Source organism: Panthera pardus, unplaced genomic scaffold, assembly GCF_024362965.1.
Source record: "Panthera pardus isolate Hobbes unplaced genomic scaffold, ASM2436296v1 HiC_scaffold_12, whole genome shotgun sequence".
NCBI classification, from domain to species: Eukaryota; Metazoa; Chordata; class Mammalia; order Carnivora; family Felidae; genus Panthera; species Panthera pardus.
Window position 1 is genome coordinate 94629299 of NW_026526677.1, and position 25818 is coordinate 94655116.

Sequence of the window (25818 nt, forward strand, 5' to 3'; positions counted from 1 at the left end):
CACATTCTTGCAGCACATGGGCTTTCCTGAAGGTCTGGCAGAGCCTCCAGGCTCTGTGAAGACCGCACCCACCAACCCCAACAGATGTGAGGACCGGGAACACAAGGACAGCGAATGAAGACAGATGTCACTGCAGTCTGCCAAGTCCTCTGGGGGCCAAAACAATCTGTACATGGGGCACTCCACCACACTGGAGAGCTTCTTGGTGTTGGGACCCTACAGGGTTTAGGAATATCTTTACATATTTCACACACACATACATACATACATACATACATACATACATACATACATACATAAATAAATAGAAACTCTGTAGACGCTCAGGACTGGTGAATGCTTCTTTAAAAACATTACACGGCTTCCAAATTGTCTGTGCTCCCAACTCTGCTTTGGCACGGCCCCATGTGTTTGCACGTGCCGTCCCCTCCACCGTTGCCCTTAACCTCGTGCACCAAGTTATCTGAAGACAGAATCACAGAATCATCTTTGGAGAGAGTCTAAAGACCCTGTCAGGGGAGGCTGAAAAAGCAGGATTTCCCTCTCACAATCCAGCCGCTGTCAATCACGGCCACGTGCCTTCATCAGCGTCATCCAAAAGCATCTCCTATGATAACCTCCCAACACCATGAGGGGCAGTATTAATGCTGTACAAAGCACAGCCTCTACTTACCTAACATTGGCCAGGCTTCGAACCCCCCACTCAAATGCCAATTACTCTGGGAAGCTTCCGGGTCACCCCAGCTGAAATGAATCCCAGCCTCCTCTCAATGTCTACAGTGCTTGTTGTCTATTGCATGTATCTGTTCTTTAGCATTTACTGACTTGTTTTGGAGAGAGAGAGAAAGTGTGTGTTTGTGTGGGTGTGGGTGCGCGTACAGGGTGGCTGAAACTTATTCTATCTGTGAAGCTACCAGTCCCTAGAAGTCAGAGGCAATGCCCTTACATTTTTTTAGCCCCCACAATGCCTAAGCACAGGACTGTGAAAATAATAATTACTTGGCCAACATTTGTAGAATGAAGGGAAGAATGAATAATGGATGTACAGACCCTGACTCTGCCCTCTGGGAGAGTAGGTCTAATGCAGATACAATTGCTCGCAAAACTGTTGCTCGCTGTTGCTCGCAAAACTAAATAAGAGTCCAGTAACAGGAGTGCACCCTACCTTTTTCATTAACCAGTTGCATGAATTTAGGCAAAACTCTTTACTACTCTGTACCTCGGTTTCCCTGGTTCTCAAATGGAGATGTCAGCTGCTTCGTGGGGCCATAATAAGGATCAATTAAGATAATGCATTTCCTTATACTTTTTTTTTTTAAGAAACTTGTTTTTTTAATGTTTATTTTTGAAAGAGCACGCTGGTGAGGGAGGGGCAGAGAGAGGGAGACAGAGGATCCGAAGCAGGCTCTGTGCTGATAGCAGAGTCCAATGTGGGGCTCAAACTCACGAACCATGAGATCATGACCTAAGCCAAAGTCGGGAGCTTAACCGACTGAGCCACCCAGGCACCTCACTTCCTTACACTTTTAAAAGTCTAACTAAAAAAATAAGTATAAGGCAAGGAGACCACAAAGCAGGGGGGAAAAAAGCGCCAATATATGGTATTGCTGCATGCAGAGGAAAATGATCTATAGAAAAGCAACCAAGAACAGGTGAATCACTAGGGAAAATTACCCACAAGTCCAAAGCCTGATTCCTATCTGTACACCCTCTCTGTGACTCAGTTTCCTCGCTCTGTAAAATGAGGATCTTAACCACACTGCCTTTGGCACTATAGGACTTCACGTATGTGAAGTGCTTGATATGGTCCTTGACACCCCCGTAAGCACTCAATAAATGTTAGTTGCCATTTTTATTCTTTTTTAATCAGCATTATTATCATTTTTTAATATCACTAACACATAGTAGGATTCCAGAAATGTTTCTAGAAGTGACTCAAACACCCAATTAATTCCATCTTCTTCCGTACGCGGATAACATTACCCAGCACAGGGTAGCCAATATATTTGGTCACCTTGTTCCTACCAAGTCTCCCCATGGACACAGAAGGACTCTGACAGGGGATACCACCAAAGGGAGCCGCATTTCAAGCCCACACATTCACAATACAACTACAACGTTGGCCCCTCGACCAAAATGGACCAATAGATCTGCACCTAATGAAAGAAAGAGGGAATCGTAGGATCTAACACTAGCCAGGCAGATATAAACGACAAAACTTCCCCATCTTTGTAATATGGTATTTGGCTGAAAAAGACAAGGTTACCCCAATTACAGTTCCCAGCATAACAATGATCTCCTGGTGAAATGCATCAAGAGATACTCAAGGCAGATTTTTAAAGGCACATGTCTCTGCATGTCCCTGAGGGACCAATAGGGGCTGAGCAGAGAAGCATTTCTGTGTTAAAGTGATGTCTCATCCTGAGAGACAGCCAGGCACCCCTTCAGTCCCAACCGTGGCTGCTGACAGTAGGGGCATGGAAGGACACGGAGGGATTTCCGAAGATGAGCCCAGCACCCCCACTCTCCCAGCAAGACCTGGGTCTTCCTTGGAGGCCTCATCCAAGTTACAGGCCCAGCTTGGCTCGGCTGAGGGACCAAGGGGCGGCTCTGGGTGCTGACTGGGCCTGGCATTCCCAGTGACAACAGATTCTGCTAATGCCTTTCCAATCCTGAAGAACAAGGAACCTGGCCCCAAGAAAGCAGGAATGGCATTGCAGTACCTCTACGTCCTTTTCTCAACCTCAGGGGGGTGGGGGTGGGGGTGGGGGGCCTTCAGCACAAGAGCTACAGATAGGAGGGAGTGATACCCAATCTTGAGAAGAGACTACAGGCTGGGGGCGGGGGTAACTGACTATTCACGACCTCAGTTTTTAAGAGTTAAGCTCACAAGAACTAAGCTCCTCCCTTTCCTTTCCGCAAAGTACCTTTTGAAGACCCACCGAAGAGCCCTCTTGCCTAGAGGAGGGCTGGGCTAGATTAATCCTGTTAGACTTTAACCTAGAGTAGGAGGTTCTGGAAGGCCAGATGTGAGCTAGAGCCAGGATAGGACGACATGTATTAAACTGCTCAGTACCTACCCCGATTCTGGAAATCACCCTCCCAACCACAGAGATCATTTCCCATGGTCCCACCATGGAGTGCGGGTGGATGGCTGGGAGCCACAAGGAAGGCAGGGCGCATCCCCGCAGGAAGCTTTCCCAAACTCTCCTCCTCCCACCCTCCCTGTCAAGGAGAAAGGCACCATCCCCAGCCCAGAGAGCTGGTCCCCGGTAAGCTGCACACACTACCCCGTGGGGAGGGCCAGATCCCTGCCGTGACAAAGTTTCCCAGGCGAAATCTCCAGTTTCTCAACCAGATAAAAAAGCCAATTCACCCACCCACCCACCCGATTCCGAGGAGGAAAGGGAGAGGTGAGGGTTTTATTTTTAAAATGGAAGGTAAAAATATTCTGACTGCTTCTGCGGCTACCAGACAGCTAGCTCACATCCCAAGCAAGAGGAGGCTCTAATATCCCAACATCAGGCTCTGCAGGAGGTGCCTCCAAAGCCCCAAGGTGTGTGCGTGGTAGGCACGGCAGAGGGGCCACCCCACTCTCCTTTGGACGCCAGGCGTGCCAGAGGTCGGGGCCTGGTCCTCCCGACTTCTCAGAGAGAAGCCTCGAAGAGATCAGGGCCTGCCCGCTGGGATGAGGGTACCCTATGGAGCAGGGTGAGCAAGGCCCCTGGGGCTGGCTGTCAGGCTGGGTAGAGTGCCACTGCCCCCACCACCGGCCGGGCGTGACCCAAGGGACCCTTCTTTACCAAGTTCCCTCAGCATGCACCACCCATCAGGTCCCTCAAAGTTGGAGACTCTTTCCAGCTGCACTTGGATTCTCTTCACAGCCCCCCAACTTCCACCAACCCCCTCCCCCAGGGAAGATGCTGGCAAAACATTAACTGCAGCGGGGTAGAAGCTAGGATGAGCCAGGGAGAGTGACCCAACTTTGTAGGGTGTGCGGCCCCCGTCTTGACTCCTTGAGAACCATGGAGGGGTGGGGGGGGACAGGCCTGTGTGAAGGAGACCTCGAGGATGCTCAGGTGCTGAGGAGGGACATGGGGTTGAAGAACGATGACGAAGAGGAAGGGGCCGTACCCCTCTCCTCTACTTACCAGGATAGCTTGAATCCTTTCATTAGTACAGGCACGGTAATCCACTGACCGTGTCCTTAGCATCCCCGTGACAGCTCCGGAGGTCCCAGGACATATTGGAAAAGATGACGAAGTCCCCAAAGAACAGAAGCCCATGTAATGTGACTTGAACACAGAGAGAGAAAGAAGACAGAGAGACAGAGAGAGAGCCAGCACCAGCCAGAAGAACCGCGGCAGGCTGGGCTCGGAGGCCAAGGGCAGCCTCTGCAAATCCAGCCCCGGGGCTGGAGCTGCCTGCGGAGCCTTTGCTGCCACTGCCAGCTTCTGATGGGGACAGGCAACGGCAAGGCTGCAAAACAAGCCTGGAGTGGCTGTCAACAGGCAGGCCGGCCGGCCACCCGCCCACCCTCGCCTCCTGCCGGCTCAGAGCAGCCTTGGGGGGGAAAGGACCCAAGGAGAGCCCGGCAGGAGAGCAAGAACCGAGCAGAACCTGCACCTCTCTTCCCCCAGGCGGCGGCTCCCGCAGCTCCATATAATCTCCTCATCAATGCAGTACCCAAGCAAAGCACTGCCAGCCACTTCCGCCCATTTAAAGACACAGCACATGTTTTGTCCCGGGATGGGACAGAAAGTCAGGGAGAGGGTGGGCGAGCAAGGTGATGCCCAAGGAGGAAGAGGAGAGGGGGCAGGAAGAGCGCGAGTCGGGCACTTCCATGAGCATCCATCCAAGGTGTTAAAATGCCACACCCCGGGGCGGGGGGGGGGGGGGAGTTGGGGGGGGCGGGGGGGGGGGTGGAGCGGAGCGCTGACCCCAGGCCCTCTGCAAACGTCCGGAATCCCGAGCAGACCTGAAAGCGCCCCCCCCCTCCCTCCTCCCCCCCCCCCTCCTCCCGCGGTTAGTGCCTAGAGGCCCAAAGGCGAGCTGCTCAAGACCACCTTAAATAGAATCCTCACCCTTTCCCCAGCAAGGCGGGGCCCGCGCAGCAATGAGATCCCAAGCAGTTCAAGGCACACGGAACACACAGTTCTCTTCCCCTTCTGGGGAAAGTGCTCGGCCCCAGGGCCACCACTTTTGGGGCGCATGGTGAGGCAGCAACTTATGGTGGTCCAGCAGCGCCCCAAGTCACCTGGGGCCTGGAATCCTTTTAAGGTGGCCACGAGGGCCTGGTGTGGGATCTCAACAACATTTTATCACCAATACCGGGCTCTAAGATGATTCAGACCAGACACAGCATCAAAGAGAGGAGGCACTGAGATTTTCAACTCCAACTAGAACATACAATTCGCTCTTAAAATCCTCCAACCTGGGCCCACTGTGTTCCAGCCCCAGCAACTTCCGTGGCTATGTGACTTTCTTTTTTTTTTTTGGCCTCCCCTAGATTGCGGACTATCTGGGTCAGTAATGCGGATGGGTGAGAACAAACAAAGAAGAGATTAATTATGAAATAGCAACCTCCAACTGAACCATACTAAGCCTTTACCCTGAAACTTGCCTCAGAGCAATCTACAGACACCCATACGGGTTGTGTGCACATCATCTATACTTGACCCCCAAGGTGATAGACAGTCTTAAGAAAAACCAGAGCGCAAGATCCCCACTGGTAACGCTCGCTGTACTTGTAATTACTTATTACCTGCCTTTTTAGATGGTAAACTCTAAGTGGGCAGGGACAGTGTGTGAGTCCCCCATCTCACTGACTTAGGATGGCTTATATACACTAGATACTATTAGCAAGAGTTTAATTGAAGTGGCCTTATTCGAACCTAACTAAAACACTGCAGCCTCTCTCCAGGGTCCAGATGGTCCAGCAAAAACACCCTTTAAGGGATCCTGAGCTTTTAGAGATGTACTCTCAAAGCAGCCCTGGCCTATGGAATTCTCCTCCGTCCACAGACCCAAGCCAGACAACACTGAAATGCTCTCAAGACCTCAGAATACATCTTTAGTTATGTATCCAGGCCATTCTTTCAACTTAGGTATTGTAGGGCTGCATAAGTTCTCCTTTACAACCTAGGTTATTCACTCCAAGGGCCTCCAGGGACCAATGATGCCAGCCTCTAGGCAAATGGCACCTAGAATTCTCTAGGTAGATGAGAATACTCTCATCCTATCCCCCCTGATCACAGGTAACACATGAAATCTGAATCAAAGCTTTCCAAGTATTACATTAGACACACATTACTAAATAGTGAAAATTCTATATTTTTCAATAAAAATTTTAAAAGCCGTCAAATAAAAAAAAAAAAAACTCCCTTGCAACTACTAATAAGAATTTTGGGGGAGCTTATTTATGTCAGGCATCGTGCTAATAAGCATTTTACTTGTATTATCTCACTTAACACTCACATCCGTATTATGAAGTAATGACTATCAGTATTTTTCAGATGATGTTATTGAAAATTAAGACTGTAGCATCTGGATTTGCCTAATGCTAAATAACCAACAAGCTGCAAGCCTGAGACTTGAACTTGGGCATGTTCAAACCCAAAGTCCAGTCTCTTAATCAGGATGTATGCTTATTTAAAAAAAAAAAAAAAGAAAAGAAAGAAAGAAAGAAAGTCTGTGAGACAGGCTAATAAGGGCCCACATGCTCCCAGGGCAAAAAGAATCCAGGCAACAGGTAAAAAAAAAAAAAAAAAAAAAAGATGCTAAATCAAGTTAGCTGCTTCTTTCTATTACTATTGCTGATAGGTCAGTACATGAATGTGATGGGAGGAACATGAAAAGGAGAATCTAGTTGGTTGCGAGACCATCAACTGCCTCAAATTCCCCTTGGCTCTTTCCTGTTTCTGTAACCTGGGCTCTTCACAGAGCTCGGCAACCTGGCTCCATTTTTGTGGTCCATAAGAAGATCTCAAAATATGACCCAAATAGGGCTTTAAAGAGCCATGGGATTGCCAGCTTTCCTTGAAATATATTTAAAGAATAAGACCAAGCAAAATGAAGAGGTGTTCATCATTTAATGTATCTTCCCTCTTTGATCTTCTCCTAGAGGGCAGACAGTTCTGTAGGTTCGCCAAGTTTCCTGACCGGTAAGGTGTCAGCACTGACATCATTCTAGATGACTGTGGGGGTGAGTACACAGGTTAACGGTCAGGCAGGTGCTTTCGATTCTCCTGCTTCCGCCTGAACTGCAATCTGGCTGCTCCTTGAGATCTGTATTTCAGGAAGGATAAGAACTTTTACGGAAAAGAAGGAAGAGTTCCATTTCCGGCAATATGGCAGACTAGCTATCCTAATGGACCTTCCTGCTAAAAACAACTAAAAATGCTGGATGAAAGAAAACATTTAGAAAGAAAAATAGAGAGGAAATTTTTAAAAAAATACTTGATGAGCTATCGAAACAATAAGACAAATTTAGAAACCATAAATTCAGTGAGGGCAGAAACTCAGACAATTAAAGAAAGCCTTACAGATATGTTTTCTAGAGAAGGCACTTGTGGCACCCGTAAAACGGCCTTGGTTTTCTGGACCTCACAGAACACAGTGAGCAGAGACAGTGCACAGGCCCACTAATGGGAGGAGGAAAGGGGAGATCACCTCATACAGTAGGAGGCCCTGCTGGCCTCCCCTAACCCTACAAGTGAGCCTCCAACAAACTCCCACATGCTGCTGAGGAACTCAAAGACAGGCCTGTCTTCAACCTTGGCAGAGACCAAACAATCTCCCCTGATAAATCATAATTACCAACTGATCCTCACACAGGCGGCTGCCTGAGGACTTCCTAAGCAATTCACACACACACACACACACACACACACACGCACAGTGTCCAGAAAGGAGAAGGCGGATGAACTCCACCACAGTAAAATGAAGAACATCTGATCCTCAAACTGATTATAAAGAGGGAGAAAAGACCAGGCTTTCCTGGGAGAAGATAATTGCAACAAATGTAGCTGAAAAAGGAATTTTAGTTCACAGAATTTATAAATATAAATAAAAATATCTACAAATCAATAGGAAAAAGAAAAACAATTAGATAAAAAGACAAGGGATTTGAATAAGCACTTTCAGAAGAGGAAGTGATCAATCAATACACATATAAAAAGGTGCTCAACCTCATTAGCACTCAGGAAAAAGCAAGCTTAAAATGCCAATGAGGTGCTAACTTTGTACCTATCTGATTGGCAAAAGTTAAGAAGTCTAATAATATAAAGGTTGGAAAGGAACCGGTGGAGGGGGGCCTGGGTGGCTCAGTCGGTTGAGCGTCCAACTTCGGCTCAAGTCATGATCTCGCAGTTTGTGAGCTCAACCCCCACATCAGGCTCCGTGCTGACAGACAGAACCTGGACAGAACCTGGAGCCTGCTTCAAATTCTGTCTCCTTCTCTCTCTCTGCCCCTCCCCTATTCATGCTCTGTCTCTCTGTCTCTCTCAAAAATAAACATTAACCAAAAAAAAAAAAAAGGAACCCATGGACATGTATACAGTGGTTCAACTACGTAAGCAAACCATTTGGTATTTATAGTAGAGTTCAAGGAATGCATCCCCTAACACCTGATGGTTCCATTCTGCCAAATGAAGAAGCTCCCATTAGGAAATGTTCGAGAGAAACTTCACACAGCACTCACTCTGTGTGGTAACACGGTTTGTGGAAACAAACCCCCAAACCTGGAAACAAATGTCTACCGACAGCAGAAAGGATACACAACTAGCATTTTCTTAAAGTGTGAACAGTCTATAACATTCAGAAAATTTATAAGTTACTGTCACGTGCAACCAAGCGCACGAATCTTGGAAACAATGTTGAACACGGAAAGCAGATCAAAATGAAGAAAGCATGACGTATGATTGCATGCGGATACAGCCACAGGACAAACACGTAACAAGATAGATGCTTCACATTCATGTATAAAAAGGTACTCAACCTCATCAGTACTCACGAGTATCCAGATATTCTCTATCTGTATAGCTAGACAGTGTGTATCCATAAAATGGAAAATCAAGGAAGTGACAAACTCAACATTCTGAAAGGTGGTCAGTGGGCAAGAACATGGAGTCAGCAGGACAGGTAAGAAGTACACTGTTTGTTGTTCCTTCTTTCTGTATACTTTTTATGTACTTTTTTATAAATAATCTTTGTCTCTGTTCAATATTTAGCAAAAAACAATTTAAAGATAAACAACATAACTGGACACACCTGACACCAATCTTCTTCCAATCTCTGTGAACAGAATGGATGAGAGAGGAGGGCGGTGGCGGGGAATGGCTGACTGGGACAACGATTCGTGTTGCGTTTTCAACATGAATTTTCAAAATCTAAGTTCAAAAACCTAGCCTTCCCAGGCTCATGGATATTCATTCCAACGTCTGTTGTGTTTCTAAGGTCTGATTAACAGAAGGTTGAGCTGTGTCCCTCCAAACCTCTTGCTACAACGGTTTCTTCCAAACTTTACTGGGTTTGGAATATAGGTTAGAAAAAAAGAAAAAAGAAACTTTGATTTTAGCTGCTTTGACTCTCTCCTGGTCTCCAAGTCAAGCCTTAAGGTCTCACCACGTGGGTACTGCTCCTTTCCCAAGGCAACGAGAACAGGACTGATGCTCCTCGCCTCATCTGTAAGCAGGCACTGGACTGGCAGGTCTTTCCTTCGGAGCATTACCACTCTGCAGACCCCCAAGGCCTCGGCCAAGGGAAACGTGGAGTCCACGAACCCACCACAGGATTCAGTTGCCCTGACTCCCACCCCTCAGTGGCTCTTTCCACCACCAGAAGCTCACGCCTCCTCATGACCTTGGGGAGTCACCGGGAGCCCATCTGGGGCAGAAAACAGACAGTGGACAGGATCCCCGGGCTCCCCTTCTATCCGGAGTCTCTGGGTTCTGCGCTCGCCTCCCGAGGAGAGGAGAGCCGCAGGACCAGGGCAGTGCCGCATGCCTCCAGGAGCTGGCAAAACTGGGGCAGAGCCTTGCTGCAGTCACACGTTGGGGAATCAAAGCTCCAAGCTCAGGCAGGGGAGTCGGCAGGCGCTGAGAGTGTTATATTTAAGGAGCATTTTGGAGGTCAGGAAGCTGGTGAGAGGAGCAGCGGGGGAGGAGTGGCGTCCTAAACACTGCATTTCAACAAGCCTCCTCGTCCTCCAGCCAGAATCCTCTTCCAAATCCCAAACTGCAGTCAATAGAGCCTGTGTGAGGGGGACGGCAGATGGCCAGAGCGGCACCCGATCAGGTGCTCCCCACCACTTCCCTGTCCCCTCCCTCCCCCCCCCCCCCCCCCCCCCCCCCCCGCCACTATTAGTCACTGGCTCTGGGGTGACAGTGTGGGCTGCAGGCATTGGCCTTGCCTTCTGGTCTGTTCATCTGTGTCAGCTCCCAGCCGGGAGCTTCCCGAGCCCGCCCCTCCTCTCCCCTCCCGTGTGGGGGACTCATGTGCACACCCCTGCCCTCCAGCCCCACCAGTCCACTGTGGAGAGGGAAGAGGCGGGGAGGGGAGGGGTGGCCCAGGCCACAGAGCAGCAGAGGTTGAGAGGTTTGTGTGGAAAGCAAGTGGGGGCTCGGTTCACTTCAGGCATGCTTCCTTGGGCCTCCATGACCCCAGGGATTTACTCGGGGGGCTGGAGCGAAATAAAAAAAAATCAAAATCGAAAATGGACAGACTCACCTCCTCCCCATCCTTCTCTGCCCCTCCTTCACAATCTGCTAATCCAGAATGTTCCAACAGGATGGGCAAGGGCAGAGCCAAACTCCAGCCAGCTTCATCCCGCCCCCGGCTGCTTCACCAGCACAGCTGACTGGAGAGGGAGGAAGACAGGATAGAGGCAGCCTGTCCACTCTAGAGCCTAAAGTGGGCCCCCCTACATTACGTCCTGTGAGTCTCACAACGCCCCGGGGAGGTGTCACTGAGCCACATCTAATGGAGGAAGACACCGAGGCCCGGCGAGGTCTGCTTCTCTTCCTACCGCTGGTGGCTGCTCCTAGAGCCACAAGACGAGGGGGTGCCGCGGTTGGTAAAATCGGGAAAAGCGAAGAGGTGAAGCCCAGTGCCAGCAGCACAAACCCCCTCACCTCTCCTCAGCCACCTCTCCTGCTCACCTCACTGGCAGAGCCCAGCTAACCTACGTCCCTCCCTCTGTCCCGGCAACTCTGGACATCCCTCCTCCATGGCGACCGCCTGACTTCCTCGTGCCCGCAAGGGCTGGCGACGGAAATCCCAGAGAGGACCCCCTCGCTCTGGCCTACATCTCTATCCCCTTCCTCTCCAGAATCTCTCCCCAGCTTCCTGAACACCTGCCCGCCTGCCTCAGTGCTGGCTTCTTGGGATGTCTTCTTCATTAGCGTGTTCTCGATCACAAGGCTCTCTGCTGCTAGACAGAAGGGCGGCCCCCAGGTGGTAAAGCCCCCCCTGTCAGGAAAGAGGCACACACCTTCCAAAACCCCCCACCCACCAGGAGAGGGGACCTCGCCTGACTTCCCTCATTCTAATTACATGCATAACAAAAGAAAACATCGCTCCTGCCAGATGGAAGAAACAAGGCAGATTTCTAATTACCCACCCTGATCCTCCTGGTTTATCCTCAGGAGAAATTCAGGGTGACTGATGGCATCAGGGACCCAGAAGGGAGCTTATAAACTCAGGTTCTCGCGGGGAGGGAGCGCCCAGACGCCCACGGCCAGCTGCTCCCGCTCTCCTCCCACCGAATGGAGACTTCTCCTTTCTCATCTAAGTTACGCTTGAGAAGGACTGTTAACAAACTGATGAACTCATTTCAACAGGGAAAGACTCCTGGCCAAGGACGCAAGACTGCTGGCAGAGAAACCACTCCGTGATGTGACGAGCCTAGGAAAACCACATTCTTGACGGACACGGGCCGGACACCAGCCCCGGGGGCGTGTGCTGCGGTTTCTTCTGCGCAGCGATTCCGGAATCGGACGGGAGTTCGAATCCATACGTAACAGCTCTGTGACCTTGAGCAAGTTACTTCGTTTCTCGAAGCCTCAGCTCCATCAGCACACAGAGGTGATAATGGCAACAACCCACGCGGCTGTTGGGTGTCAATGACACAACACACGACGTCATATCGAGTGCCCAGCACATTTTAACCATCATCGTGACTGTTCCTAACCGGTATCCACAGACGACCAGTACCCCCTGCAGGGACCACAGGCTCCATTTCTGTGCTTCCTGATCTACTCTTTCTCCTTTATGTACACAAAAGTTTCTGATTTTTTTTTTTCTGTTTTGTTGGGGATGTTTTTATATTTCTACTTTATGTTTCTATTTCTATATGTGGTATTTCTGTCACATCAGTCAGCCATTTATTTATTCAACAACAACCATACTTACTGAGTGCCTACTATGTTCAGGACCCAGACAAATCATGACGTTATTTCAATAATAACCCAAATATCCTCCTTGATCTCCGGAAGCTTATGATCTCATAAGGAAGATAATACACGGGCATTAAGTAGTTGTATTAAGTAATTCTAACATAAAGTTTAAAGTAGTAAGTCCTGTAAGAGAGGCACAGGTAATCAGGACACAGTACTTCTGTTCACCAAAATGAACACAGGTTTGTAATCGTTATGCCAACTTTTCAATTAATAAGTAATGATGAGTATTCTCAGCCAACCTATGTTAAGTCTGTCTGCGATAATTATTTCTTGATTAGTCTGGTCTTAACACAAAAGAGTCAGCCAGAAAAAGGATCCAATATTTGTTATCATCCTTTATGGAGACAAGAACTTCCTATTTGCATGACAGGTGTCCAGAAATAGTGCCTTCGGAACATATTGCCATCATCGCTGCCAATAAATACAGGTTTATTTGGACAGAGCAGACTGCATCTAACGGGCTGGAATCTGAAATTGCATTTCCTACCATTAGGACGTTTTCTCATCAGGGCCTTAAAGCTGGGGGGAAACCAATGTGGAAGATGGTTCAGGCCCCTCTACCTACTATATTCTCTAAACGTCACAACTGACGTGAGATGGCATAATCATGAGTAAACCTCCAGAGAGCTCAGGTTCCGTGTGTCTTATGACTACTCGGTAAATGCACCTGTGTCCTTCCATACTCTGCCACCAGCTACATCTGATGGCTCAAGGGCACTGTGAAGTATTTAGATGATCTGTGGACAACTGACAAAAATAAGGGCAACATGGTTAAGTTTTGAAAAAGCTAAATACACCGAATTTTTAGTTTTTGATAACATGTCCGTTGAAATTTGTATTAAGGGGCACCTGGTGGCTCAGCAGGTGAAGCGTCTGACTCTTGATTTCAGCTCAGGTCATGATCTCACAGTTCATGAGATCAAGCCCCGCGTTGGGCTCTGTGCTGACAGCTGGGAGCCTGGAGCCTTCTTGGGATTCTGTATCTCCCTCTCTCTCTCTCTCTCTCTGCCCCTCCCCTGCTTGTGTTCTCCCTCTCTCTCTTGCTCTCTCTCTCAAAATAAATAAACATTAAAAAAAATAAATTTGTATTAAAATATTCTTTAAACAGTGGTGGTGGACGTTTTCTATTTTAGTTTTGTTACCTTCCATAGGTAAGACATGTGGCGATTCTGTGTCGGTCCACCAACTTTTTTCAACTTCTCTACCCGACGCACAAGCTCAGATCCCCCGTGTCTCCCACTCCCCGCCCCGAGGAAGGGCTGCTGAGTTCTGGGACCTCACATTCCACTCTAAGGAGAGGCTATGGCTCCCAACTGCTGGGAAGGGGGATCTGAAAGCCTGCTTCAGTCAACTCCCTGTCTTCAGGTGGTCACCTGCATCCCAGAGGTTCCTAATCCAGGGGGGCTTAGTGACATACTAATTGGCATGTCACATTCTATTAGTTTCAGGTGTAGAACATAACGGTTCATTATTCGTACACACGGTGAAATGATCACAGTAAGCTTCGTCAACATCCATCCCCACGACATTGTAAGACTTTTTTCTTATGATGACCCGATCTACTCTTGAATGCTCTAACAAAGCCTTGGAGATACGCCTGTGCCTCCCAAGTACACGAGAACAACTACTGCCACTCCCCTGACCTCGGACACCCATTTCCAACTGTTCCGAACACCGTCACCTAGATGTCCCAAGGGCACCTCAAAGCCAGCCTGAATAAATGCAACTTCTCACTGCCCCTCTATACCTGCTGCTCCCTCTGACCTCCTGTGCCTGCTTCAGTGAACGGCACCAACTACAAAGTCGCCCAGACACCTGGAATTCACCCTATACTCCCCTTCCACCTCCCACTGAACTAGATACAAAGGCCTGTCCGTTCTAGCTCCCTGAACAACTCTGAGTTTGTATCTTGCTTTCAGTTTTATACGTGCCTTTAAATTCTCATCGTTAGGTGTGGCGTTATGCCTACCCCTCCTCTCCTATTTGTTCGTTTACCAAATTATTTATTAAGCCCCTATTATATTACTTGGTAATATAATAGGCGTGGGGGGGGGGGCGGGTTGTGGCTTAAAAAGCAAAATCACACTAGCCCTGCCCTTAAAAAAAAAAGTTTACGGTCTAGTTGGGGAAGACAGACATGTAAAACAAAGAATCTGAGATGGCACAAAATGAGGAAATGATCAATTATCTGTCTGCCTTGTAGCCAGAGAGTACTTTTTGTTTTAAGTTTATTTTGAGAGAGAGAGAGAGAGAGCACACGCACGCACAACGAAGCGGGGTAGGGATGGGGGCGGGGGAGAATCCAAAGCAGGCTCTGTGCTGTCAGCACACAGCCCAGTGCAGGGCTCCAACTCACAAACCGTGAGACCATGACCTGAGCCGAATTCAAGAGTAGGACGCTTAGCTGACTGAGCCACCCAGGCACCCCAGAGAGTACTTTTTCAAAAGCAAATCTGATGCTATCCTAAGATATTTCGATTGTTCCCAGTATCTACATAATCTCAGTAATGTGCAAGGTTGTCATGGGATGTCAATCCCTATGTCTGGTTCCATCATCTGCCGCCTGGGGTCCACGTGCTCCTAAGCCCTGATCATGCCAAACTGTTTGCAGTGACCTGGGCTTTGCCCTGTGCACACTGTCTCCTCTTGCCTAGCTACCGTTCAGCGAGCAGCTATGGTGAGCCAGGCATTATCTCATCTAATCCTCACGACAATCCTGCAGGGTTGATGGGTATCGCCCTCGTTTACAAATAAGGACGCGGGGACGAGGACAGGCCAAGATAACCCGCTCAAGTTCGCAGAGCCAGAAAGTGGCAGCACCAGCGTATGAAGGCAGATATGTCCAACTCCAGTTTATAACAGCACCTCTCTTCTCTTGTCCACCTGCTAAGCTCCCGCTGACACTTCAGGTCTCAGATCAAATGTCGCTTCCTTTAGAAAGCCCTCCTGCCTGCCTAGGCCAACATCAAATCGTTCTTTTGCGCTTCCCTGCTGACTTGAACTTCTGTTACAACCCGTTACCTTGTACCGTCATAATGTTTCATAATGTTTACTCATCTGTCTCCCCCAAGAACCCGTGAACAAACTGTTCACCGTGATCATGTGCGATCCAATTACAACCTCCATAGTGAAATCTTTGCTGGCAAATAACTGGCATTTAATAAACATTCCTTGAACGAACGTATTGACGAATGCCTACCAACCTCTTTTCTCACGGTTGAAACGAGAACTCTCAGGGTGCAATTTACTATCTACATATCTTAACAGTCACGTCAAGACATCAGACGGCCCCGCGCTGAAATTACAACCTTAAAAAAAAAAAAAAAAAAGTACCATGGCAATGCAATAACAGAGCCTCAAACTCCAGACTCCAGGAGATGAAATCATGCCTCCAACAGCCTTCCTCCAGGAACTGAACATGGTCTAAATAGGTAGTGCTGTCGTCCAGAGTGATCACACTTCCAAACCAAAAGCTCTTTCATTCTGGAGTAACTGAACCCAGTATAGTTGGGGCTAAGGGAAATCCTGGGAACAGTACCTGAGAACTGAAGGGGACAGGGTAAGACAGATGCATTTACATGTATTTGGCAATACACACAAGTAAAATGATATATTAAGGAAACAACATCCGAGTCATATATAAATGACGTACCAATGAGTCACGACGTGGATTTTTACTCAACAGCTCCGCTGCATTTAGATAGTATCAGAGATTCGGTACATCTGCCATAGTATATAGGTTCTCTTTGTACCTAGGCTGCAAAATGCAAACAGGCTTTTTGCAGGAGCATCTTCATCGGGTAAAGTTTCTTAAACATTTGTGACTTATAATCCTCCTGGGGACCTACGGAGAGCCACAGGTACTCTTCCCAGAAAAATGCAGAGAAATATAAAATTCCGCCTACAAACGATAGAGCTCATGGACCCTCTCCTAAGGACCTCAGTGGTCCGTGGGCCCAGACTGGAAATACCTGAACTAAACTCCCTCCAAAGGGTCTGGGGTAGAGAAGGTTAAAGAAAGAGAATCACAGCTCTGGGGTTAAAGCATCTGTCTCCACGGCCAACCAGGTTCATTCTTTGAGGTCCTGAAAGAAGATGCCTGCCTCAGGAATGGTCCGGCTCCCAAGACCTGATTGTCCCCCTGCGTGGACAATCTGCAGTCTTGACTAGCGGATGGTAAGAGACTAAGAAAAATGGAGCTGCCTCTGTTTCTACCTCCATATGCAGCTGCAAACATAAACATACCCTCCTAATTAACCGCAGAATAACTCTCCAATCCCTGCAAACCACACCTTTCCCCCCAGCACAGGCCACCACCCACCCTTGAGGGCCAACTGGTTGATCCCAAACCGCTTACAACTTCACGAGCTAGTTGACCTGGAGGTTCGTGAGAGGGAAGCCTGGTGACAGATGACACCTGACATCACCAACAGTAGCATTACAACCACAAAACAAACTGCTTGGAGCAAACCGGTTTTGGATCCAAACACAGGGCTGCTCCCCCTGGCTGCCTCTGTGCGCGCTGCGAAGGGGGGGAGGGCATCTTGCACCAACCGTGCTTAATGTGGGTACCAGGATGTTTGCGGAAGGAGGGGAGAGAGAGGGGAAGCGGGGACAGGGGAGGGAGGCAGTCCAGGGAGGCCTGTTCTCATTTAGTTGTGTGCGCCCCAGCTCCTTTCTTCAAAGAAAACAAAGTATTTGACAAATCTAAGCTGGTTAAAACAACAGCTGTGGGTAATTTTGCAGACTAGAAAATGAAAGCCCAGAGAGGGGAAGTAACTCGGGGCAGATCACACCGCATGCAGGAGTAGGAGAAAGGCACCAGGAGCTCAGATCTGTGATTCGCGGGGACATGTCCTCACCACCAGAACACATTACTGCCCACAGCACCCTCGCTGCTTGGGCCTCCAACCTCCTTCTCTCTTCCATATACACACGGGGTACCCAACCTGTTCCAAAAGTCTGAATCCTGTTCAGTCTTTCATCTCTGAAACAAAGGAGACCCTGCCATCTAGCCAAAAACGAACCCCCCCCCCCCAAGCCCGTCCAAGGGCTGAGATATTCTACAAGGACACTAGGTCTCTCCCTGCATAAAGGTATTGGGGTTGGGGCTTGCAGACTTGGCCTCCTTAGGTTCCCCCATCCACTCCCAATGGCTCAAGTTCCTCCCTCGTCTGGGAAAATGCACAGGCACTGCAAATTCCAAACTGCAAGCAGGACTCAGGAGGGATTAGAAACTCATCTCAGGAACGCCCTCTAGTGAGCCTGCAGGGTCTGGGAGAGAGCACCCGGGCACATTCCCTGGAGGGGCCCAGACCCACACTTCCATTGGGGCATCAGATGAGCGGTGGGAGGGGACAGCAGCAGCACCTGCCACTCAGAGACCAACTCCCCGCCAATCCCAAGGCCATCGTCTGCTGCAGGATGAGAGGCAGTCTCTGCTCTCAAGACTGTCCGGCCCACAACGACCCCACCCATTCCTTATACAACAGAGGAGGGAAAAGGGAAGCAGACAGAAGGTGGGAAGGAAGGGTAGGGAGGCACAAATGGATGAAGAGAGCATTGTGGCATGAGGAAGAGAGACCATAAAGGAGGGGGTGACTAAAGAGAGACGGGATAAGAATAAAGGAATAAGGAGGGAGAGCTAATGAGAAAGACACAGATCAGCCCAGACAGAGCTAGAGACCAACCCCCCCCACCACCACCTGCTCAGACTTCTGGGCACGGAAAGGTGAGGAGTGCGTTCTGTCAGACCCAGCCCTCCCTCCCCTCTCCTGAGCTTCATGCTCGGGGGTCATTTCCCTCCGCTCTGACCCAGCCCCCGGACACTTAGGAGTGGTGAGCTGAGGGACAGGAGGGGAGAGAAAAGTGAACCAAAGGCAGAACTCGCCAAGCGAAGCCACTTACGCACAGTGCGGCCGGCAGCATTTCCATCCTACCTTTGCTGTCGCCATATCAGCCGGCTCCATGATCTCTGCTTGGCCTAAGGAGCAGTGGCCCCATCCAGAGAAAAAAGGCAGAGTCACAAATGTCCACCCAGAAAGAACAAACCACCCCTCTGGAAGGGCAGGGAAAATAAGAGACCAATTTCGGTTCTCTGGCCCCCTGGGATGTCCTCTACTGGCGGTGGGGGAAGGGAGGGGAGACAGGAAAGAGGCTCGGGGTCCCCAGCAAGTTGGGGTTGTGGGGGGGGGGGCTGCCTGGGTTCCCACAGATGCTCACATCAGGCTGAGTCAGGGGGCGTCTCCCCTTGCCTGGTACTTCTTCCCAGGAGGCAAGTGTGGGTCTCCCAGGGCTCCCCCTGCTGGGGGAGAGCGCACAGAGGTGGAGGCCCTGCCCTCCCATCACCCGGCCAACTGGTACCCACAGGTCAGGAAGAGCGGAGCGTGTGGGCAGAGGCCAGCTGGCGGGTGCTGAGCAAGTGCTGGGGGTAGCAGGTAGGGAGGAGGCCGGGGGCCCGTGGGGGCGGGTGTGAGAACCTCAAGGAGGTACAGGCACTCAGATGGAAGCAGGAGGTGCTGTGCAAGGAGGTGCCGGAGGCTCAAGCCGGAGCCCTGCGCGGCAAGGTCGAGAATGCAGAGGGAGAGGAATCTGCCGGGTGAAGCCACTCACCTTGCAATAACATTCAGACTGACTGAGGCCTACACAGGAGCCAGGAGCGGGCGGTTCACACCCCCCCACTCCACTCCCAGAGACTCACAGCCTCTGTCTAAAGGTACATGAGAGCAGCCGGCAGCCCGGCTGGATCTGCAGAGGCCCCTGGCTCTCTCGGAGCAGCCTGATTGGAGGAGCAGGATGACTTCATCCGGCCCCATTCATCACTGTAGGTTTCCTGCCCAGCGGGGACAGGCCGCTCTGCTTGCAGTGACTACAGCTTCCTCTCTGGCCCATTTTACTCCGGCAACCTGGGATAGGCTGTGTCGGCCAGAGGCCGCCAGGGGAAAGGGATCGGAGCAGCCCAGGCCCTAGAGGGAAGAAGGGGAAGAGGCCGTTCACGTTTCAAGGAAAGAGCAAAGCCTCTACTTAAATAAAACACGGTGTGGGTATTCACTGTGTGCATTTGCTCGCGCTGGCGCCCGGATAAACACAAAAGAGCAGGGCTCCTCGGAGGCAGCCAAGAAGGGAGGTGTGTGCTCTCCTGAACCACTGACCTTCCCGCCCCGTCTTTAGAGATATTCTCCCAATCAAAGCCGATAACCCATGGAAAGGCAGATCAATATACTCAGCTCTACCAGATCTTCCAACAGTGCTAACCTGGGCGGGCTGTTAAGCACATTGATTGCTTTATGCTTCTGGTTTCGGACCTGCAAAGTGTTAAGGTGGAAGCTGAGGCTCCATTTTACAGATGAGAAAACAAACAAAGACCCGGAAAAGAGCAAAAGGGTCAAAGAAAGGCCTGCCAACACTCCTTTCCAGATTCCAGATAGACTCATCCCTCAGAAAGGGTGAGACCCCAAGATATAAGCCCCTTCATGTACCCCCTCCCAATCCAGCTTCCAGAGCATAGAACAATCCAGCACAGCCAGGGTTAAAGAGAGAGAGATTAAAATAGAAGAGAATAAAAAAGACAGGCAAGGAACCTGTGATCACTCATCCATTCCTGCCTCCCTCACCCTTCATTCTTTTCTCTTACCTCTGCTGCTGGTCAAGCCTGGCTTCACAACAAAACTGAGCACTCAGGGGGACCAACACAGAGCAGGAAAAGAGTTTCCCGAAAGAACGACAATACCAACCATCCCACAAACAATTCCACTTTAACACAGCCTTTGTGAGTCTGGCTTAATGACAGGACAGTAAGAGTTAACAACTCCCATTTGTAAGGTGCTCTAATGCGTTTCCAAATCTGCTGCCTCATCTGACTCTCCGAGGAAGCCTGTGAGGTAAGTATTGTTTTCTCCAGTTCAGAGATAATTAAACTAGGATTCAGAGACTTTCCGTGACTTGCCCAAGGTCACACAGCCGGCATAGCAGAGCTGGGCTCCAAACCTGTGTTCACTGACACCAAACATCTTTCCACTAAACACTAAAAGCCATGCTACCAAATTTCCCACCCCTTCATCTTTCCGTCCTCCATCTGTCCCCAACTCTTGCTGCCATTACCACAGACTCAGAGAATATAAAACCTGAATGAATTTAAGATTTCCTTTTGGGACACTCCCCACCCCCAACCCCCCGCCTGTTTTCCCCTGAAGATGGCAAATTGTAAGAAAATGCATTCTCAAACATTAGGGGGAAAAAATCTTGGGCGTATCCAGAGGTTGGTGTATACACATTAAGCAAATCTCCTGTGTCCAATGATACTAGGACATAAACAGACACTTAGATCAATGGAACTGAATCGTGGTCCAGAACTGGACCCACAACGTATAGCCAACTAATCATTGACAAAGCAGAAAAGAATATCCAATGGAATAAAGACAGTCTCTTCAGCAAACGATGTTGAGAAAACTGGACAGCGACATGCAAAAAAATGAACCTGGACCACTTTCTTACACCATACACAAAAAGAAGCTCAAAATGGAGGAAAGATCTAAATGTAAGACAGGAAGCCATCAAAATCCTTGAGGAGAAAGCAGACAAACACCTCTTCGACTTCGGCTGCAACTTCTTACTCCACAGGTCTCTGGAGGCAAGGGAAACGAAAGCAAAAATGAACTACTGGGACCTCATCAAGATAAAAACTTCTGGGGCGCCTGGGTGGCTCAGTTGGTTGAGCGTCCGACTTCGGCTCAGGTCATGATCTCGCGGTCCGTGAGTTCGAGCCCCGCGTCGGGCTCTGTGCTGACTGCTCAAAGCCCGGAGCCTGTTTCGGATTCTGTGTCTCCCTCTCTCTCTGACCCTCCCCCGTTCATGCTCTATCTCTCTCTGTCTCAAAAATAAATAAACGTTAAAAAAAATTTTTTAAAAAAAAACTTCTGCACAGGGAGGGAAACAATCAGCAAAACTAAAAGGCAACTGAAAGAATGGGAGAAGATATTTGCATAAAGGCTTAGATCCAAAATCTATAAAGAACTTATCAAACTCAACACCCAAAGAAACAGTGAATGCAGTGAAGAAATGGGCAAAAGACATGAATAGACACTTTTCAAAAGAAGACATCCAGATGGCCAACTGACACAGGAAAAATGTTCAACATCACTCATCATCAGGGAAATACACATCAAAACCACAATGAGATACCACCTCACACCTGTCAGCATGGCTAACGTTAACAACTCAGGCAACAACAGATGTTGGCGAGGATGCAGAGAAAGAGGATCTCTGTTGCATTGCTGGTGGGAATGCAAACTGGTGCAGCCACTCTGGAAAACAGTATGGAAGTACCTCAAAGAATTAAAAATAGAACTACCTACGTCCCAGCAATTGCAATACTAAGTATTTATCCAAGGGATACAGGTGTGCTGTTTCAAAGCACCCCAATGTTTATAGCAACATTATCAACAATAGTCAAAGTATGGAAAAAGCCCAAATGTCCATCCACTGATGAATGGATAAAGAAGATGTGGTATATATATACAATGGAGTATTTTTCTTAAGTTTATTTATTTATTGTTTAGAGAGAGCACAAGCAGGGGAGGGACAGAGAGAGAAGGGGGTAGAGAGTGGAAGAGGGGGAAAGAGAGAGAGAGAGACAAAGAGAGAAAGAGAGAGAGAGCATCCTAAGCAGGCTCCACGCTGTCAGCGTAGAACCCAATGCACGCCTCGAACCCACATACCATGAGATCATGACCTGAGCTGAAATCAAGAGTCAGACATTTAACCGACTGAGCCATCCAAGCGCCCCATATATACAGTGGAGTATTACTCGGCAATCAAAAAGAATGAAATCTTTCTATTTGCAACAACGTGGATGGAACTAGAGGGTATTATGCTAAGTGAAATTAGTCAGAGAAAGACAAAAATCATATGACTTCACTCATATGTGACATTTAAGGCACAAAACAGATGAACATAAGGGAAGAGAAGCAAAAATAATATAGAAACAGGGAGGGGGACAAAACATAAGAGACTCTTAAATACAGAAAACAGAGGGTTGCTGAAGGGATTGTGCCGGGGGGCTGGGCTAAATGGGTAAGGAGCATTAAGAAAGACACTTGGGATGAGCACTGAGTGTTACATGTAGGGGATGAATCACTGGATTCTACTCCTGGAATCATTACGCTATATGCTAACTAACTTGGATGTCAATTAAAAAAAAAAAAAAAAAAAACCTCCTGTGTCCAGTGGAAATTGCCTTTAAAAAGAATCAGAGTTACTCACGTTCACTTTATTTAGGTAGCAGAGTAGACTAAGCCATCTGACCAAACTGGTCAATTACCAAGATTAAAATGAAGGTGGGGGGATATGTTCCTGGTTCCAGTCACCATAAACACTGAATATATCATGTATCCCTTGCCTATCCCATCCCATCTCACTCTATTAGCCAAGGGGCATGAAAGTTCCATACAGCAAAATGAAAAAGGACAGGAGTAAAAGTAGTGGGACACCATCTGGGCCGATGGATTGGTTTTCTTTAGCTCACTGCCCCATGGTCATAGATACAATCAACTTGGAAAGGGTACGGGGCGCTGCTAGGACAGCACTAAAGGTATTCTATCATAACCTGCACAAAAAAGCCAAGAGTGTGCAGGCTGCGCTGGTTCCACACGAATCACCTCTGCTCAGAGGCCTGTAATGTTCCTTCTGGCTATCGCTCTGGCCTGCGGTCCTCTCTGTTCCTGGGCTGACAGTCAAATGCACAGACAGATGGAGAGCAGAAGGCTAGTACCCATGAAGGAGGATGTTCTGTTTCATCAAAATCATGCAGAAATCAGACCCGTGTTAACAGGACCCCGCCCAGTGTCCCAAATGACCAAACACATGTACCTCCTCGGTTCTTAATGGCAACCAACCGTCACACAGCCCTGGATGCTGAACACAGCAGACAGCATTTCAGAAGGCTGCTCAGCCAGAAGCAGCCATGTTTTTACAAAGCAATTTATATGTCCTGGACTCAAAGCAGCAGGAAGAGAGCTGTTAGCTATAGAACAGATAATGCAGGAGATGGGGCACAGAAGGAGGTAGGGGATAATGCTTGGTTTCAATGAGAAAAGAGGGAAGAAGTATGTCCCAGAGTCCAAAGATAATTCCAGGAGGGAAGAAAGAAAATGACAATGAAAGGGGAAAAAGAAAGGAAAACTGATGCAGTGGATCAATTAACAAGCCACTGCATCCATACCTCTGCTAACCAGAAAGGAATCCATCTAACAATTTCTTCTGGAAGAAGTAACTCCTCTAGTCTATTCGTTTGCTCTTTGAGCTAGAGACCAGAAGCTCCCTCTTCTGCAAGTTCATTGCGCTCCATTTGACCTCATATTGAGTAAAAAGACAGAAAGATGGAGAGAGAGAGAGAGAGAGAGAGAGAGAGACAGACAGAGAGAGACAGACAGAGAGAGAGACAGAGAGATGGATGGGAAGCTCTTTACCATATCATTACATCATTTTCTCTCCAGGGGAACTATTTGTACTAATGACTTTACCCTAGGTATTATATTCTAACTCCTTAATCACTATACTTATGTAACAAATTAAGGAAGAAAAACAAATAACAACAACAAAAAAAACCCCAGATACCTGAAAAGAGGCTAGAGTGAGTTTTGGTGGAGGATGGGTAGGGTGTCCTGGGAAGAACAGGCACCCAGTTTCCTAAAGACAGCTCAGAGGCTGGACACTGCACCTGCTTCTTTAGGAAGAGCCTCCTCTAAAGCAGCTGCCTATTGGTGGGCAGGGCACAAGGAAGCCAAGCAAGCCAGTTTCAAACCCTGGTCAGACCAGTGTCCTCCTGCTGCACCATGGGATATGTAGTTCTCTGAGCAATGGGCAGTGGTGCGGCCATATTTGCACTGCTTATCCAATGTGCAGCTTGACCACAAACGTGGGTCAGACACCTTAGCCAAAAAGGTACAACTCCTCCCTGCAGTCTGAATTTATTTTTTATTTTTAATATTTATTTGAGAGAGACAGAGTGTGAGTGGGGGAGGGGCAGAGAGAGAGGGAGACACAGAATCCGAAGCAGGTTCCAGGCTCTGAGCTGTCAGCACAGAGCCCAATGAGGGGCTCGAACCCACGAGCTGTGAGATCATGACCCCAGCTGAAGTCCGACGCTTAACCAACTGAGCCACCCAGGTGCCCCCCTGCAGTCTGACTTTAAACAGAAAAGACGGTGAGGAAACAGGGAGAGGTTCACAAACTACAGGAGATCACAAACATGAGGACCTTGAGAGGTCACTTGATGTCTTTGCTCTGTGAGCACAGAAAATGACAGCTTCTCTCAAGAGAAGAGACAGAAAAAGAAAGAGGAAGGGAGAAAGAGAGGCAGATGAAGGAGAAAAGGGCAGCGTGTGTGTTCCCATGACTGTGCATGTTGGATTCAGGGACCAGAAAGTGACTTCTCATCTTTTGCCGGTTAACCATCAATTCTGGAGAGAGGCAGCCGAGTGTGCTGATGAGCATGCCTCTCCAGCTATTCTGCGCAGGTTGGAATTCTGACCCAACTGCCCACCATCTGTGTGACCCTCAGGCTGGTTACTTAGCCTCTGTGCCCCCATTCCTCATCTGTAAGGCAGAGATGATATTACTCAACTCATAGACTATATGCAGATAACATGCTAGAGGGCTTAAAACTGTGTCTTAAGGGTTAGATTTTTTTTTTTTCAGTATTATTCAGTGGTTTGCCCCTTCCCCTAATCCATGTGACCTTTCCCCCCACCCAGAACATGAAATTTTAAGTCCTCAGAGCTGACGATGGCAGAGGTAGACTGGACAGAAAACAATCCCACCTGCGTTTTTAGATGAATAAAGACAAGAGGGGGGGGGGCAGTGAGACAGACATTAGAATAAGAAAAAGGGCAGAAAAGGAACAAGGACAAGAACTACAACCAGAGACACTTGCAAGTAATACTGAATGGCAGCGGACATTAAGGGGGACATGCGGGGGAGTTTGGGGGAAAAAATCATCAAAGAACAGTAAAAAGGAGTCCGAACAAAAATAAAGAAGGGGAGGAAAGACTGACGAAGAAAATCAGGGAAGCCGATCAGGTTGGAGGTGGGAGGAGAAAGGAGACGGAGAAATTAAAAACTCAAAGTGGAAAGTTCCGAGAGGATATGACCAAAGCATCTGTGAGGAGCTATGGATGGACAGAACTGCCCAGCATGAGGAAACTAGAGAGACAGCAGCTAACAATGCAAAGTTCGAGTCTAGAATGGTCTTGCCAAGCGGGCCTGATCCCTGGCGATGGCCCGCCCCGGTGTTGTGGGGGTCTGGGCTGGAGGAGGTTGCTCAAGCAGGCAGGACTGGAGCGAGTGAGGTGGGTGGTAAGGG

The 25818-nt window shown here is 48.8% G+C and overlaps 1 protein-coding gene across 12 annotated transcripts in view; it reads right to left on the minus strand.

The window, feature by feature from the left end:
* GRAMD1B (GRAM domain containing 1B) overlaps positions 1-25818 on the minus strand; it is a 242468-nt gene that overhangs the window by 91314 nt on the left and 125336 nt on the right. The window contains exons 1-2 of one of the 12 annotated variants that reach the window (XM_053900343.1): positions 19071-19124; positions 18398-18441 (exon numbers count right to left, since the gene is read on the minus strand). The exons of 9 other annotated variants lie outside the window; for them this stretch is intronic. Coding sequence is in view for 1 of the 3 variants with exons in the window: in XM_053900341.1 (XP_053756316.1) it covers positions 4152-4174 (23 nt within the window). In the remaining 2 variants the exon portion in view is untranslated. 2 more of the 12 variants (XM_053900340.1, XM_053900341.1) reach the window with 2 other exon arrangements.